Source organism: Colletotrichum fructicola (genome assembly GCF_000319635.2).
Source record: "Colletotrichum fructicola Nara gc5 chromosome Unknown KSG_Nara_v1_contig10, whole genome shotgun sequence".
Taxonomy (NCBI): Eukaryota; Fungi; Ascomycota; class Sordariomycetes; order Glomerellales; family Glomerellaceae; genus Colletotrichum; species Colletotrichum fructicola.
The window spans coordinates 2,980,353-2,995,552 of NW_027094060.1; the positions used below are offsets into that span (position 1 = coordinate 2,980,353).

At 56.5% G+C, this 15,200-nt stretch overlaps 5 protein-coding genes across 5 annotated transcripts; 2 read left to right on the plus strand and 3 right to left on the minus strand.

Moving 5' to 3' along the window:
• Window positions 1-35: 35 nt before the first annotated feature.
• mndB (Beta-mannosidase B) lies at window positions 36-2,754 on the minus strand (the record flags this gene model as incomplete). The annotated part of the gene is made up of 3 exons (XM_032029732.1): window positions 36-1,111; window positions 1,164-2,569; window positions 2,624-2,754. The coding sequence occupies 3 exons, from the start codon at window positions 2,752-2,754 to the stop codon at window positions 36-38; spliced, it is 2,613 nt and encodes an 870-aa protein (XP_031892942.1).
• A 574-nt stretch (window positions 2,755-3,328) lies between these two features.
• Window positions 3,329-5,533, minus strand: CGGC5_v016364 (Dipeptidyl-peptidase 5; the record flags this gene model as incomplete). Its single annotated transcript, XM_032029847.1, has 3 exons — window positions 3,329-3,985; window positions 4,035-4,985; window positions 5,042-5,533. The coding sequence occupies 3 exons, from the start codon at window positions 5,531-5,533 to the stop codon at window positions 3,329-3,331; spliced, it is 2,100 nt and encodes a 699-aa protein (XP_031893303.1).
• A 2,243-nt stretch (window positions 5,534-7,776) lies between these two features.
• CGGC5_v016365 (uncharacterized protein) lies at window positions 7,777-8,800 on the plus strand (the record flags this gene model as incomplete). Its single annotated transcript, XM_032029958.1, has 2 exons — window positions 7,777-8,015; window positions 8,092-8,800. 2 exons carry the CDS (start codon window positions 7,777-7,779, stop codon window positions 8,798-8,800), a joined length of 948 nt encoding a protein of 315 aa, XP_031893302.1.
• Window positions 8,801-9,145: 345 nt separating this feature from the next.
• vps36 (Vacuolar protein-sorting-associated protein 36) lies at window positions 9,146-11,144 on the minus strand (the record flags this gene model as incomplete). Its single annotated transcript, XM_032030071.1, has 2 exons — window positions 9,146-10,976; window positions 11,044-11,144. 2 exons carry the CDS (start codon window positions 11,142-11,144, stop codon window positions 9,146-9,148), a joined length of 1,932 nt encoding a protein of 643 aa, XP_031893305.1.
• A 682-nt stretch (window positions 11,145-11,826) lies between these two features.
• Window positions 11,827-13,498, plus strand: CGGC5_v016367 (THP3-like protein; the record flags this gene model as incomplete). The annotated part of the gene is made up of 3 exons (XM_032030182.1): window positions 11,827-11,905; window positions 11,972-13,232; window positions 13,285-13,498. The coding sequence occupies 3 exons, from the start codon at window positions 11,827-11,829 to the stop codon at window positions 13,496-13,498; spliced, it is 1,554 nt and encodes a 517-aa protein (XP_031893304.1).
• Window positions 13,499-15,200: the final 1,702 nt, after the last annotated feature.

Here is a 15,200-nt window from a genome sequence, read left to right on the forward strand (position 1 = left end):
CAAGTCTACTCTAGTCATCTATCTACTGCGCCTTTCTACTCAGAGATTGCCAAAGAAGACTCCGGCGCCCCAAGATATGTCCACCTCAGCTTCTTTGCCTCTATCCCTTGAACACTAATCACCTTCTCGACACCTGGCACAACATCAAATCCGTTGTCGCTCAGCTTCATCCCCCTCTCCTCTTGAATAATAAAGCCCTTCACAGGCTTCTCCGCCGAGACAAATAACCTCCCCTCCTCCGCAACAACCTGGACCTTTCTATCAGAAAACTCCAGGTACTTCAGCGGCTGCGGCCACGCAAAGTCCTCCGCAACAACCGCCCCATCAACCACCAAAGTCGCGTAAATCACAAACGGCACATCATTCTCCGGGTCGAACGGCACCCTCTCGTCCCCGAACTCCTCCTTCAAAGCCGCAATCTTCGTGGTCCCCAGGACCTCAGTCGTCGCGTTCGCAGCAATCGTGACCGCCCTCTCAACCCGCTCCCTAACCTCCTCGCCGGTCTCAATCGACACAAACCTAACCTCAACAATCCCCTCAGCATCCACCGTCTTCCCGCTCGCAACCCACACCTCGAACTCCGTCCCCCGTGCCCCCAGCGTCGGGTCGGCATGGCACTTCGTCCACTCGTCCACCCTCCTGCCCACACACACATCCAGCGCCCGCAGCGCCCGCCCGATCGCGTAGAACGCCGGCTTCGGCACGAGCCAGTAGTCCACCACCGCCCAGGAGACGGTCGGCCAGCAGTCGTTGAGCTGCCACACCAGCACGCCGCCGCAGCCGCGCAGCCCGGGCCGGCCCCAGTCGCGCCGCCACGCCTTGTACGCGAACGACATGGTCTCGGCCTGCATCAGCTGCGTGAGGTACGTGAACCACGCGAGGTCGTACCTGACGGAGAAGTTCTCCGCGATGTACGTCATCATCCGCCGCTCGTGGTCGTACGCCTTGTTGCGAAAGTCCATCGCCATGCTGCCCGGCCGCTGCTGGCTGACGGAGGTGATCATCGTCGTGGTTGTGGAGAGGTGCGGGTAGCCTTCCTGGCCGAACTCGCTGATGAAGCGCCCCGTCATCTGGGCGGCGTCCTGGTACTTGTTCATGGTACCGTGCCAAACTGGTTCAAGTCAGAAAGATAGCTCTGCATAACCGGTCTGGTCGAGACTTACTATTCCACTGGTGGATATCACCAACGCTCGGGTCTGCGGTCGGCTTCCCGTCGCCCCACGGACTACTCGGATGATACACCGTCCAGGGGCTCTCCTCCCGCACCACCCTCGGCAGCAGCTCCTCGTAGATATACCGCGCCGGAAAGCTCGACTTCAGCCACGACTGCGGGTCCTTGTCCTCCTCGAACTTGTACTCCAGCTGGTACCGCTCCTGCACCTGGTAATCCTCGTTGTTCCCCGCCCAGATGACAATCGACGGGTGTCCCCGCATCCTCCGCAGATTCTCCCTCGCCTCCGCCTCGACGGACGCCAGGAAGGACGGGTACGTCGGGTAGCTCCCGCACGCGAAGCAGAAGTCGTGCCAGACCAGCACGCCCAGCTCGTCGCAGGCCTCGAGGAAGGCGGACGCCTCGTACACGCCGCCGCCCCAGATGCGCAGCATGACCTGGTTCGAGGCGACGAGTAAGCTCGCCCAGGCGCGGTAGCGATCCTCTGAAATGGTCGAGAGGAAGCTGTCGCCGGGGATCCAACAAGAGCCGCCGGCGAAGACGTCCGTGTTGTTTATGCGGAAGTAGAAGGACTTGCCGCGGGAGTCGGGCTGCTGGACCAGCTCGACGCGGCGGAAGCCCGTTTTCTGCGTGTGCGTCGCGAGGATAGTTCTGCCGTCGGCGTGGATGAGGGTCGAGGTGATTGTGTAGAGGGGCTGCGGGCCGTGGGTGAAAGGGTACCAGAGCTGGGGGCTCTCGAGGCGGAAATCCGTCTCCGCGGCGCCAGTATCATTAGGCACGAAGTCTTTCTGGAGCACGACTTTGTCGTCGAGGGTGAATGTCACGGAGAGCTTCGCGGCGCCATCAGAGGAGCCTGGCGTGCTGGCGATGATTCGCCCCGAGACGGAGCCGAGGTCGGGGCTGACTTCGCTCTTGACCCAGACGTCGTCGATGCGGGCGGCGTACTGCTCCAGGTACACGGGCTTCCACACGCCCGCGGTGACGAGGATGGGGCCCCAGTCCCAGCCCCAATGGTACTGCGCCTTGCGGACGGGGATGCGGCCCTGTTCCGTCTGGCGGGCGATGAAGCGGTGCTCGTGCGAATGCTGCTCGACGAGTTGCCTGCCTTTGAGAAGAGCAGAGGCGAAAACGATTTCGAGTGTATTGGTGCCGCTGGGGTTGAGGTGCTGCGAGACGTTCACACGGTGGCTGAGAAACATGTTGTCGGACGTGAGGATCTCTTTGCCGTTAATGGTCACGGTGGCAAAGGTGTCGAGGCCATCGAAGACAAGATCCGTGACAACATTGGAGGAGGATGATGATGAGGATGGGGTTGGGAATGTGGTGCGGTAGACCCAGTCCTTTTCGGCGACCCATTGGACTGCGAGCTCGTTCATGTCCAGGAAGGGGTCTGGGATTCTGCGAGGTTGTGTTAGAATGGGGGTTTCTGAGGGGCAACGAGTTTGGACTTACTTCTTGTTGGCGAGGAGGTCGACATGGACTTCGCTGGGCACCTTGGCCACCGGGAGCCATGAAGTTTCTGAGGAATCATCCTTCTGCTTAAAGGACCAGCCGGTGCTGAGATCATGCCGGAGAAGTGCCATCTTGAAGGTGAGAGCGATGCGCGGTTGAGGTGATGGTGTCTCAACTCTCGGTGCCCGGACGAACCAAGACGGATGCGTGAGAGCTCTGGGAAGCTCTTCACCTGAGATTTATAAAGAAAAGAACAAAAACAAGTCACGATGCCTCCGTTCGACGTCCAAGGTCACCGGGCCAAGACCGAGACTCGGGCGCACCCCACATTTTGAGGAGTCGCGACGGCCGGTTGGGTCGGGAGTCGTACGGCTCGGGGTAAGACTGTCCGCAATGTCACCACGATGTCGAATCAGCGACGGCAGAATCCAGAAATCTGCCAAGTAGGGCAGTTGACGGACGGAAGTTTGAAGCTCCTTAGCGCTGAAGACATCCACCCATCCACTTGCACGGCAATTTAAACTCCCGACCCACTGACGATCGAATTGGTACCGGAGGCTTATTGTGCCGGGTCGTGTAAGTCGACGATGGCTAGTCTGCCATTGTCCTTGTTCCAAATGCATTTTTAAATTGCAGAAAAGCGACAAAATTCCGATTTGTATTTTGTTCAGAGACTTCTGTGTTGTTTCCTGTTGTCATGCCGCTCTAGATATTTCTCGCCTCCTTGCCACCGATATGCTTCTCCATCCACTCAAAGACAGTCTGGTGCCAGACCATTGAGTTCTCGGGGTTGAGAACCCAATGACACTCGTCGCTAAAAGTCAGGAAACGACTTTTTACACCCTGAGCCTGCAGAGTGTTGAAGGCTGCCAGGCCCTCGGTGATGGGACATCGGTAGTCCTTCTCACTGTGGATGATCAACGTCGGGGGCGCATGCTTCCAATTCCGCAACAGCTCCGGACGCGCCGGGTTCCACTTCTCCATCTCCTCGCCATTGCTCCATAAGAACGGCGCACCCCCGAATTCCGGCCCGCCGCCGGTGGCGTCACTCTGCAGCATGAACACCGGCAGGTTGAAGATGCCGTCATGCCAAATTGCGCACGCAAACTTCTTGATCATGTCTTGTCCGAACATCCAGGACACCATGTAACCGCCGTATGATGCTCCCGCGACGACAGCGCGGCTGTGGTCGAGGTACGGCAGCGGCTTGAGGTACTCCATCAAGTTGACGAGATCTTGATAGGGTGCACCACCCCATTGGCGATAGATTCGTGCTGTAAAGTCAACGCCGTAGCCTGTACTGCCGGCGATGTTGGGTGCGATGAGAACGTAACCCTGCTGTGCCCAGAGAGCCATGTTCCACTGTGGTGTCGTTAGTTTGGTAACTGCGGTAGGGCTGTTAGTCACGTACCCTTGTTGACCAAGAGTCTAGCCAAGAAGAAACCGGTCCCCCATGGGGTAAGAGGATCCAGGGGTACTTCTTCGTCTCGTCAAAGTTGGACGGCTTAATGATAAAGGAATGCACGACAGCATCATTGACACCCTCGTACCAGAATTCAGAAACCATGCCATGCGACAAACCATACTTGGCGCCATGCTTGGTTGCAGACGAGATGAGTCTTGCTTGGGTGGTCATCGAGACGTCAACAACTTGCCACAGACTGCTGTCGACCATGCTGTTGCTGGTGACAAGAAGCCTCTCGTAGTTACCCTCTTGTAGGGGATAGAAGGCGGTCACAACACCACTTTCAACGAGTGACGTAGCTTCGGCGTCGTGGCGGAGCTCGAGATGTGACAGTTTCACTCGCCCGCAGTCCTCAGTCGTGATGAGCAGAGAATCAGAATCGCCCGCGAACTCAAAAGCTCTTGGGGGCAGGCGAGGCCTCTTTCCAAATATCATTCTGTGCACATCGTATGCGCCGAAAGAGCTTGTATGGCCCATGTACAGCCTCACATCTGACGGGCTATCATAGGACGAGTGCAAAAAGGCAATCTTGGAGCCGTCAGGCGAGAATCTAACATTGGCATAGAAGGCCTTGGTCTCGGAGATGCCCATGACAATGGCTCTCGGACGGACAGTGGGCGCCGCGGTGAATGAGGTAAGTGGAACATAATAGACGTGGGAGATGCCAGAGTACTCTGGTGACGAAGGCGCGGTGTCCTCAGCGATGAAGGTGATGCCCTTCTCGCTGACGTCGAAGCTGTCTCCCGGGTCGGCGACATCGTACATGCCGTAGGGCGCTTCGAGAGTGGTGCCTCTGATGGCGTTTTGCAACCCTCCGGCAACTCCCCACTTACCGTGTGCATTGATGAGAGTCGAGTACCAGAGAGCGTACTTCTGCGCCTTGTACAGCTCGTTCCACTGACACACGTGTTAGTCACAGCAAGCCGGGTCTTGGCAAAGCCGAGTCAACCTACAACTCTGACATGGTAATCGTCAAAGATGCGACCGGTCGACTTCTTCTCGTCCGCCTTGTCATTGAACAGGCCTCCGTCGGGGCCGACCAATCCGGCAACAACGAAGGCGACGCTCCCATCGGCGAGAGCCTTCACTTTGAGAGCACTGATGGGCGCATCATACTCGGCAGCAACGTAGTGCTCCTTGGCAGGGTCGGCGCCATCAACAATCCATATCTGAGTGGTCCCCTTATCACCCGACTTCAAGTAGATGATGTCGGTGCGAGTCCCTGGGATCCATTGGGCATCATGGACCTTGTCGTCGTCGGCGAGCTGCTCCGAAGCCCCACTCTCGACGACCATGAGCCGGACCTCCTTGAGGGTCTTGTTGTCGTCGAAGCTGTGGGCCGACTGGGTGTAGAGAATCAAGGAGCCGTCGGGACTGGGGACGGCAGGGCCGCGGCGGGGAGCACTCAGCAGCACCTCGGGGGTGAATTGCTTGGCCACGCGCATTTTGAGCTGGGGTTGAGGGTGATGCCGGGTGGTGAGAATATGAGAAGTGAATGAGCGTGTGACGGCGATGCAACGCAAGGGAAGAAGCACTTGCTGCTGCTGTGTAATGCGAATGACGGACGCGGGCAGGACCAGAGACAGCAAGAAGAATATTCACACGAGAAGCAAAAGTTGAAGTAGAAGTCGTCTTGGCTTTGAATTGGCGCGATGTTCTGCTCTGTCAGACATACGAATGTTGCTGACGCACTCTGCTTCGTGGGACGCGACAGCACTGAGAGTTGGCTTGGGTTCCTGAGGTTGCTGCTGCCTTTGCGGCCTCTGAGCTTCCTTCCACCTTCCCCGTTGGGATGGGGACTTGTGAGGCAGCAGCCATTGGGAGAAAGGGCAGGTACGCAGTCAGGTACGTGCCTCCCTTACCTTCCTTTGCTATCGCACAGGCGCCGGGCAAGAACTTTGCCGTGTGCCGTTGGAAAGCTCATTGGATCCAATTGGGTTCATTCGGCTGAAGTGTGGTGTTAATTGTTAGTGCATCCATCAACCACTGACCAGACGTACTTCTCCAGCGAAGGATTGGGTCATGTTCAGAAAGTTACGGTGTGTTTCCAGTTGTCTCTTTTTTCCGACCTGTCAACTCCGTCAATGTGCGTCTTATTAATGGTATTTAATGCTTTCAACCTTTTTTTTACGAATAAACCCTGCCAAGCCCTGCGGGTTGGAAACATTTTGCTGCATTTTTGGTACCTACCGCACGCCACGCGGCCCCCTGGTTGGGTCTGTCTGGTAGGGTATGTACCCAAGGAATGGTACCGAGGACTGAGGTGTTGAGTGCTATGTCTAAGGCATTCGTCCTGAGCTGTCTCAAGCCCGGAAGAGAACCGGACGGGCAACGGCATGCACGCCGAATGGCAGGGCCCACCCTCAGTTAAGCAGAATTGCCCGTTTTGTCCTTTTAAGCACTTGTCCGAAGGGAATCATGCGATATCACGAGTATGACCCCCACTGATGGGCACGAAACTCCAGTCTCCAGGTCCCGACTGACTCCCATCGTATCCACGCTCTTTTGTCGACAACCCCGGAAACCCAGTTTTTATAGTGTACTCATACACTACCTGCCCAGGTCGACGGGTGTACTGCCGTAGTACTTTTGCTGCTGCGCTGCGCTACACAGCCCATCGGCCATCGCTCCGACTCAGGCCCTTCAGGAATGCGCTCCGATGCCGTGACTGACAGAAAGGCGCCCCAGTGGCTGCTGCTGCTTGTGCTGTTTCCCTCCACCGGGGCCATTATCACACCGGAACTTCGGGCTAACATGGCCCAAAGTCTCGCAAAGTCTCTTTGATAATACCTTGGTAGCAAAAGGTAATAATAATACCTCGACTCGAGACCAGCAGACCAGCACAAGACACAGAGACACAGACCTGTCCCGCCCGCAATCCCACGCTGTCACCCATTCCTTCGGGGTCCTCGTACCGATTATCTCCGACTTCGGTCCCCAGTAAGCTGAAATTTTCGACCGTCGATTCGTCAAACACCCGACCAGGGGATCCGAAATGCCCACTCTGCTTCACTAAACTCCTACCCGTCATTTGCTGAATGCTGCTTTTTCCGGGGTCTCAAGACACAAAAAAATAAATCGGGCGCCTCCCGGTCAAGCTCCGTTTTAGCACCAGGACCTAGGACCTAGGACCCGAACTGAGCAGCAGCAAAGCAGAGTAGCAGCAGCGCCAGTCACGAAACCGATCCCCCCGTTCGTTTCGTTCGTCTGTTTCCCTTCTCGCAATGGAATCATAGCTTTCCCCATAAGCTGGTCCTCTTCCCCAGCTTGCCTTCCTTCTTTGGGTTCCTGTCCCTCTGGACTCTTCTTCTACTACTTCTCACCCATCTCCCCTCCTCCGCCTCACCTTCCCTTGACTCTCCTTCCCCAAGAGGAAAATCGAGACTACCTTAGTTCCGTCCTTTGCATTCGTTCAAGTGAGGTTGTGTGTGCTTTGTTTAGCTCCGGCCGGTTCCCTCCACGACGTCACCCATCCTACAGACGTCACACCTTCTCCAAATTCTGGGCGTATTATTTATTGCTCAGGAAGGCCGTCGCAAAGCGCAAAAGCGACACCAAGAGTACCGCAGCCAACTCAAAGTCGCCGAGAACCTGCTCGTCGCCAGCAGCAGCAGCAGCATATTACGATCTCGAGGTGTCTGGCTCCGAGAGCCAACACCCAAATACACACCCTCACAACAAGACCCGCATGGCTGAGAGGGACACCAGACCAGAGGGGCTCGCTCCCGCAACGACCGTCGCGCCGCCAGATCTCAAAATCAAACCGCCAAACCCGCTGGCGCTCGCCCAAAAAGTCGACATGGAGGCCAAGATGCGCGAGGGCACCAAATGGAACACAAAAAACCTGGGCCCGCGCCTCGGCGTCGACTTCTTCAGCGCCGCATGCGCCGGCACCCTCGTGGCTCCTCTCGTGTCCATCATTGATCGGTAAGCACCCTCGCAAACACAACCCCCCTCCCAAACGTACGGAACAAGGGAAAAGGCTGACCGTAAAACCCAACAGCTCCATCATGGAAAACGCATCCGGCCGCCGCAGCCTCGGCGACTGCGTAAAGTCCTGCCTCCGCGAGCTCCTCCTCCGCCCCCACCACGTCGTCTTCAGCAAGCCCTTCGCCCTCATCTTCGCCCTCTACGGGGGCACCTACCTCACCGCAAACACCCTCGACACCGCCGTCGCGACCGCCCAGAACAAGCCCGCCTCGCACGTCACCGCCGGCACCGCAAAGTTCGCCGCCTCGAGCACCGCCAACATCGGCATCTGCATGTACAAGGACCAGGTCTTCGTCCGCATGTTCGGCCCGCCGGGCGCCACGCCCCGCCCCGTGCCCATGCTCTCCTACGCCCTCTTCGGCCTGCGCGACTGCCTCACCATCTTCGCGAGCTTCAACGTCCCGCCCCGCATGGGCCCCTGGCTGAACGAGCGCATGGGCGAGGAGGTCGCGAAGAAGGTCAGCGGGTTGACCGTCATGCAGTTCGCCGCCCCGGCCATGGTGCAGTTCGTCAGCACGCCGCTGCACCTGCTGGGTCTGGACATCTACAACCGCCCCAGCGCGCCGGCGGCCCTCGTGACATGGAAGGACCGCTGGCAGGTGGTGGCCAAGAACTGGGGTATCAGCACCATGGCGAGAATCTGCCGCATCATCCCGGCCTACGGTGTTGGTGGTGTTGTCAACCGCAAAGTAAGAGGGAGCCTCATGGAGAAGCTGTCATGAGCTTGGCGGGGTGTGCGTGTGCGTGTGCGTGTGTTTTTGAACCTTTGAACGTCTTGATCTGATCTGGAATGCGGCCAACGAATTGGTTTTCTCTTTGGTTGTCAGTATTACCCTTGGGCATTGGTTCATATGGGCGGCGTTCAGGAACTTCAACTTTTGCTTTATGCATCTGGGGTAGAGAATAGATTGGGGTAGCAAAGACCCTGTCGGTGGAAGCAAGACCGGGGGTACACTTAGACGGCAGACCGCGCGGGAAAGGACTCATGTAGAATATAATGCGCTTTAATGTCTGCAGACGCGCCGACGCGGCGCATGATAGATATCCAAGTCAACGATACATTTCCCTCACATCAGCCCGCTTTCCTTGAGTGCTTTCAACACCTCGTCCTCTTCCCAGCGGTGCTTCTTACGCCTGCGCCTCGTGTCTCCCGTGTCAATGTAGTTTTTCCAGAACTTGAGGCCCTCGATACCCTCTTCGCGGCACAGGACCCCGCGCTCTTCAGCCATTTCCAATTCTTCCTCTGCCACGCCGATACTCCAGCCAAATCTCTCGGCGGCATCGCGAGCAGTGACTCCGCGACCGAACTGCCGCCAGTCCCAGGGCAGCTCTTTTTCAGGTGGGAATTCGTGTAAGTCGTCCAGCCAGGACACCAGACCCTTGATCGTGGTCTCGTCCGTGCGGTCGCTGCTCTGAACAACAAGCACGCCGCTCTTGAACTTGCGAAGCCGGACAGGCAACTTGAGCGACTCCCACATCTGCGCAGCTTTCTCAAAGTCCATCGGACTGACGAGTTCGACACCGCCACGGGCGCGGTTGAACATGGCCCACAGGTCAACCAAGTTGATGATTCCTCCGGCCTTCTTCAAAACGCCACGAGCGTCGTCTGTCAAGAACTCTGCAAGATTGCGCGCAAGCTCCGACAGGTACAGAGTTTCAGAGCTGCTGCCGCCCACGATGTCTTTTGTGGTGACCAGGCCAAGCTGGCTTGCGGATTCAGCCAGAAGCGCGTTGGCTTCGGATGCCGCAGCGCCACTCCCGCCATTCGCTTGTCTTGCAAATCGTTCGGCCAGTGCCACAATCTCCTTAGCAGACGCCATCAAGGCGTCGAGGTCTTCAAAAGCGCTACCTATCATCACCTCGTTGTTCTTGCGCATATCGAGACCGCGCTGTTCGAGACCTGCAATGCCAACACCTTTAGGGCGCTCAGGGGCGGCAGCGGGAGCTCTGACGACAGCGCCATTATCATCGATTGTCCTGTTGCTCTGAGGAATGGGCGGAGCACCTTGAAGAAGCCACTTCCGTTGCGTCATCGAGCCTTTCAGCCTTTCGTAGAAGATCTTTTCACCGCCGCCTCTGAAGGAGATCTTGACGCTCTCTGCTGTATCCGGCACAGCAGCAGTTGAGTTGAGGGTAGGCCCCGGAGACTCCGTCCGCTGCGTTTGCTCTTGCGCGACTGCTTGTGGTATATCCTGCGATATGAGCGGTGCCCCGCAAATCTCGCACGAGAGAAGAGACGGGTGGTTGAGGAAGGTACATCGAGGGCACTGGAATGTCGCGCTCGGGTCGGAGGACTTTTGCGGGGAGCCCGAAATGTTGGAGGCGGCAGGCCAGGGAGGTAATGATCCCCCATCTTCTGGCCTGGTGGATGTAGGTCGCGGTCGCACTGCGAGCGGCGAGCCGACAGTAGGGCTCGCTGGGGCAGGTGTCCGGCTCGTGGCGTTAGAGATGGAGGCTTTCAACACATGCGCCAAGCTGGGTTTGATGCCACAGGCGAGACATGGCGGCAGAGGAGTATGGATGTTTGCTGTCGTCGGATCGAAGTTGGACGGCACCGGATTGGAGAAACTGCAGATGGTGCACACCCAAGTCGCAGAGGCAGCTGCAGGGTCTGGCGGGGGCCGATATGGACGGTCCGTTCGGGCAGGGGAGCCAGCGCCAGGTCGAGGAGACGAAATGGCAGATGCTCTCGTCTGAAGAGAAGATCGCTTGAGAGGCTTTGGTATCAACGTAATCTTTGCCGATGACTTGAGGAAGCCCGCATAGAATTCGTACCGATCGACATCCTTCAGATCGAGGGCGACGGAGTGTTTACGCGGCTCTTCCTTGTCGACGTAGCAGATTCGATGGGAGGTCAGGTAGACTTGTCCATTTTGCTGGTGAGGAAGCTTGAACTTGCTAGAGAACGACAACCTTTGTTAGCCATTCGCCCAGCTTCGAGGTCAACTTGAGTGCGGTGGCATACCCCTCGTAGAGCCCAACGTTGTCTTGGACGAACAACAAGACTTCATCCGGAAGATAGGAGGGCCGGAGAGCGGTCGTGAGGTCGATGTGTTTTAGAAACATCCGTCATATCTGTTTGGAGGGAATCCGGGGATAGGACAGCATGCGCAAGCACTGCGTCGATCTGAGGATTTGGTGGGGGGGACAACGGGCCGCGAGGTCAGGTACGGTCTCGGGCTGTGGGGAGGGTCGGCGTCCTGCTTGTGGATTGTTCAAGAATCGAACATAATTCTGGCTTAAGAAAAGATGACTGCTAATGTCAGGTCTGTAAGCTGGAGAAGCAGCACAGGTGCCTAGGTTGATTCAAAGTCGGGATTTGTAACTGATGGCGTAGCTAACTTCAAGGCGTCAGTTTATCTCGCAGAACTACCCCACGGTTGCTGCGAACGCTAACCCGACGGAACGTGGGCGCCTCTTATCGCCGATAAGCCACATCAACGATAAGATATGCCTTATGTAAGCCGCATTGTCGTCGCGGGCTCAGGCGGCTATTTTGGGCTTGGACACACACATTATTGGTCCCCACTCCACGCGGTCCCATGCCTGAAATCCCTCGCCCACAGACCACCGTCATTTCCACCGCCTTTCACGGAACCTCCCCAACCTCACTTCGTCCATCTCTTTCTCACATCCGCAACACCAACGACCGCCGCCGACCACACGTCGACCCAAAAAGCTCTTGCTTGTCGAAATTCGTCCAACAAACTAATCCACGTCAGAAACAGCCCTTTTCACCGCCGACACGATGATGCCCACCAGCTGGCCGGCGCCGCCACCAGGCGTCCCCTACGCGGCACCTCCTGCCAACTACGCCTATCCTCCCAGTGAGTTCCCCCGAAATCGCCTCATCTCTGCTCTCCGCAAGTTCGTTTACTGACTGCTCTTTCCAGATCCAGCATACACCGCAGTCCAGGCTCGCCAGAGCTTCGGCCAGTATCCTCCTCCCCCTGCCGCTGCCCCCGTCTACAGCTCGCCATCCCAGACCACGGTAGCCTTCGAACAAAACGCTCAAGTCCCGCCACCTCAACCCCAGCGCAAGGTTGAGTGGCCGCCCTCTGTCCGCGACTATGTCCAAAAGTCCTTTTTGCCTGCCAACATGGATCCCTCTGTGTCTCGCCCCGAGATTGAAGCCAAGCTGAAGGAGACCATCTCCCATCACATGGAAAATGGCACTCTCGAGTCCACCGACTGGACGAATGTGCCGTTTCCTGCCGCTTTGATTAAGAACGAGCGACAAGTCCAGCTGAACTCCACTCCGAGTGCTGCCTTTTCCTATGATGCACGATATGACACTTCGACGCCCAACCCGAAGAAGCGCAAGTCCAATGAATTTACTGCGGATGACAAGACTGTTCCTTGGCGCTCTACTAACAGCAACCGATCCAACGCCCTGGAAGACCGCATCTCTTTCGCGTCCCCCGACAAACGAGCCAGCTTCGACGAACCTCTGCCTAAGTCAAGTAAGTTTCAGAAGCAGTTGGAGAAGCGACAACGCCGTTTCGATGGTGGATATAAGTCATCCTATCGATCGCCCAGTCCTCCGCCTTCAGATGGTCCCGTTGTCGGCACCAGTGAGACCTTGGAGAAGAGGTACCTTCGCTTGACAGCTCCTCCCGTGCCCTCCCAGGTCCGTCCGGAGCGTGTCTTGCACAAGACGATGGATCTCCTCAAGAAGAAGTGGAAGAAAGAGGGCAACTACTCTTACATCTGCGATCAGCTCAAGTCCATGCGTCAAGACCTGACAGTGCAACGGATCAAGAACGACTTCACAGTTTCCGTCTACGAACTCCACGCTCGCATCGCCTTGGAGAAGGGGGACCTTGGTGAGTATAATCAGTGCCAGACCCAGTTGCGTACCCTCTACGCCAAAGGCCTGAAAGGGAACCCCATCGAATTCAAGGCATACCGCATTTTGTATTTTATTCACACCGCCAACCGTACCGGTCTTAATGATACGTTGGCAGATCTAACCACAGCAGAGAAGGAGGAGCGGCCCATCAAGCACGCAATGCAGGTGCGGTCCGCTCTCGCCTTGGGAAACTACCACAAATTCTTCCAGCTTTACCTGGATACTCCCAATATGGGAGCGTACCTCATGGACATGTTCGTCGTTCGTGAGCGTCTCGCTGCTCTGTGCAACATTTGCAAGGCGTAAGTTTCGTCCGCCCATCATTCGCTCGCGCATATGCTAACTATCGAACAGATACAAGCCAGACGTAAAGTTACGGTTCATCACTGAGGAGCTCGGCTTCGAGTCCGACGTTGATGCGGCTCAATTCATTGTCGATTACAATGGTCAGCACCTTCTCGAAGAACGATCAGAGTACATCGCTCTGTTGACCGGCAAAGCCGGACCACTGTTCGAATCTGCGAGGACCGAAGCTTTCCGCAAGGTTGACATCAAAGGCCAGATCTGAGCTGCTCGCCCATCTTTCTCTTCTCATCACAACTTGCTCTACACCTCCTTACTCTCCTCGTACCACCGACCTGAGGCCTTGCGCATGGCCATCCTTTCCAAACCTTTCCAACCCGTTCACATCTCACAAAAAGGACCTCTCGGGTACCCGAATTTCCTCGTAGACCTCATTTTTATTGTTTTCTCCCCCTCTCTCGATTGTCACTTCACCGCGCTTGTTCACCATGCATTTCCTGCGACTCGTCGAAGTACCAAACCTCGTTGTTGGTTACGAACTCACGATTTTACCGATCTGCCTTTCTGCCCCTTTGCACGGCATTGACGCTTACGCATAGCTTCAAATAGCGGGATACCTCTCGGGGGCTCGTGGGAGGCAAAAGACGAACGAAATAAATAATCGACGACACTAGGCGGAGCTGCCGCTGGTGTTCGAACGATGTTGGCCGGCCCTGGGTGGCCGGCAGTTGGTTCTGGGGGCTTTCGGACTTGACCCCGGCTTGCCGCGTTGCAGCGCAGGCGAGCTGGAAGGCGTTTGGGATGGGAAAAAGATGGACATGACTGGGTTGAAGGATAGAAGGCGCCAGGTGTTACATCGGTTTTGGGTCTTGGGGCAAAAGGCGTTTGCATATACGTCGCTATATCACATGATATCTGCTGAAGTTGAGCTTGGGCAGCGGGGCGGTCCATAGTCTTTTCGACTTAATGCTCAAAGCATTTTCTGTTACAATGCTTTCGAAGGTCAACATGGCCTGGCACCTCGTCTCCTAATCAAAGACCCCCCGTGATCATAATTCCTGGGTTCCAAGCCACATTGAAGCTGCTACTACGTGGTCGCAGTAGCTATCAACCTGATCATGCTCGCAATCCACGCTACTTAAGAAATCGTTCTTGCAGAGAAGAGTTACTTAAGAGTCAGGCAACACCTGAACGTTTCACTTTAATCCGTTGGGAAGAATAAGCTATCTTGCCTGATGGGTCCCGCGCTCTTCTACTTTGGTCCAATTTACCTCAGTAAAGAGGAAATAGAGACAGCGTACACAGAAGAAAGTGGACGATCCCATGTTCGGTGCGAGAGCCTTCTCATGGCACCTTGGCCGAGCCAGTCCGACGTGGACGCATAACAGACAGAGCTTGGTGATACCACTCATCTACAGCCCCGACCTGAACTATTTGGCGATTAAGATATGAACGGTGCACTGAACACAAACGCCCTTCCACAGCGCGCGAGAAGAAATGCAATCTCAACAAGATGCCGGAGGCAGCTTGTAGGAAGTGCCTCCCTTCTCCCAGCGATGAGCAGGTTGCCCGAAACGGAAGGGAGATCTGATCCCGCACGAGGACTTTCTTACAGCAGCAGCAGCAGTGTATTCTAACTCTCGGACCGTCTGGAGTGCCGCTGCTCACAGCCACAGCTGTCACTTGCTTGACAGACGAGCAGACACCCCCCGAGACGAACTCAGCATGAGCGCGCATGGTGTCCTTTGAGTGGCATCATCTTTCAGACTTTGCGTGTTCGCACTTGGGCAGGATTTCGGGAGCGCGGGCAGACGGATCTGCCCAACATGGGCCGAGAAGAAGGAGGGGGGAGAGGGCGCATCTGCCACCTCCAACTGCACTCGTCCGAGAGGTGAGGAGCGTTTGCTTCTCCCACCTTCGCATGGCACATTGCAGTTTTTACCAAGGCGTACAGTTGTTTAGAGGTG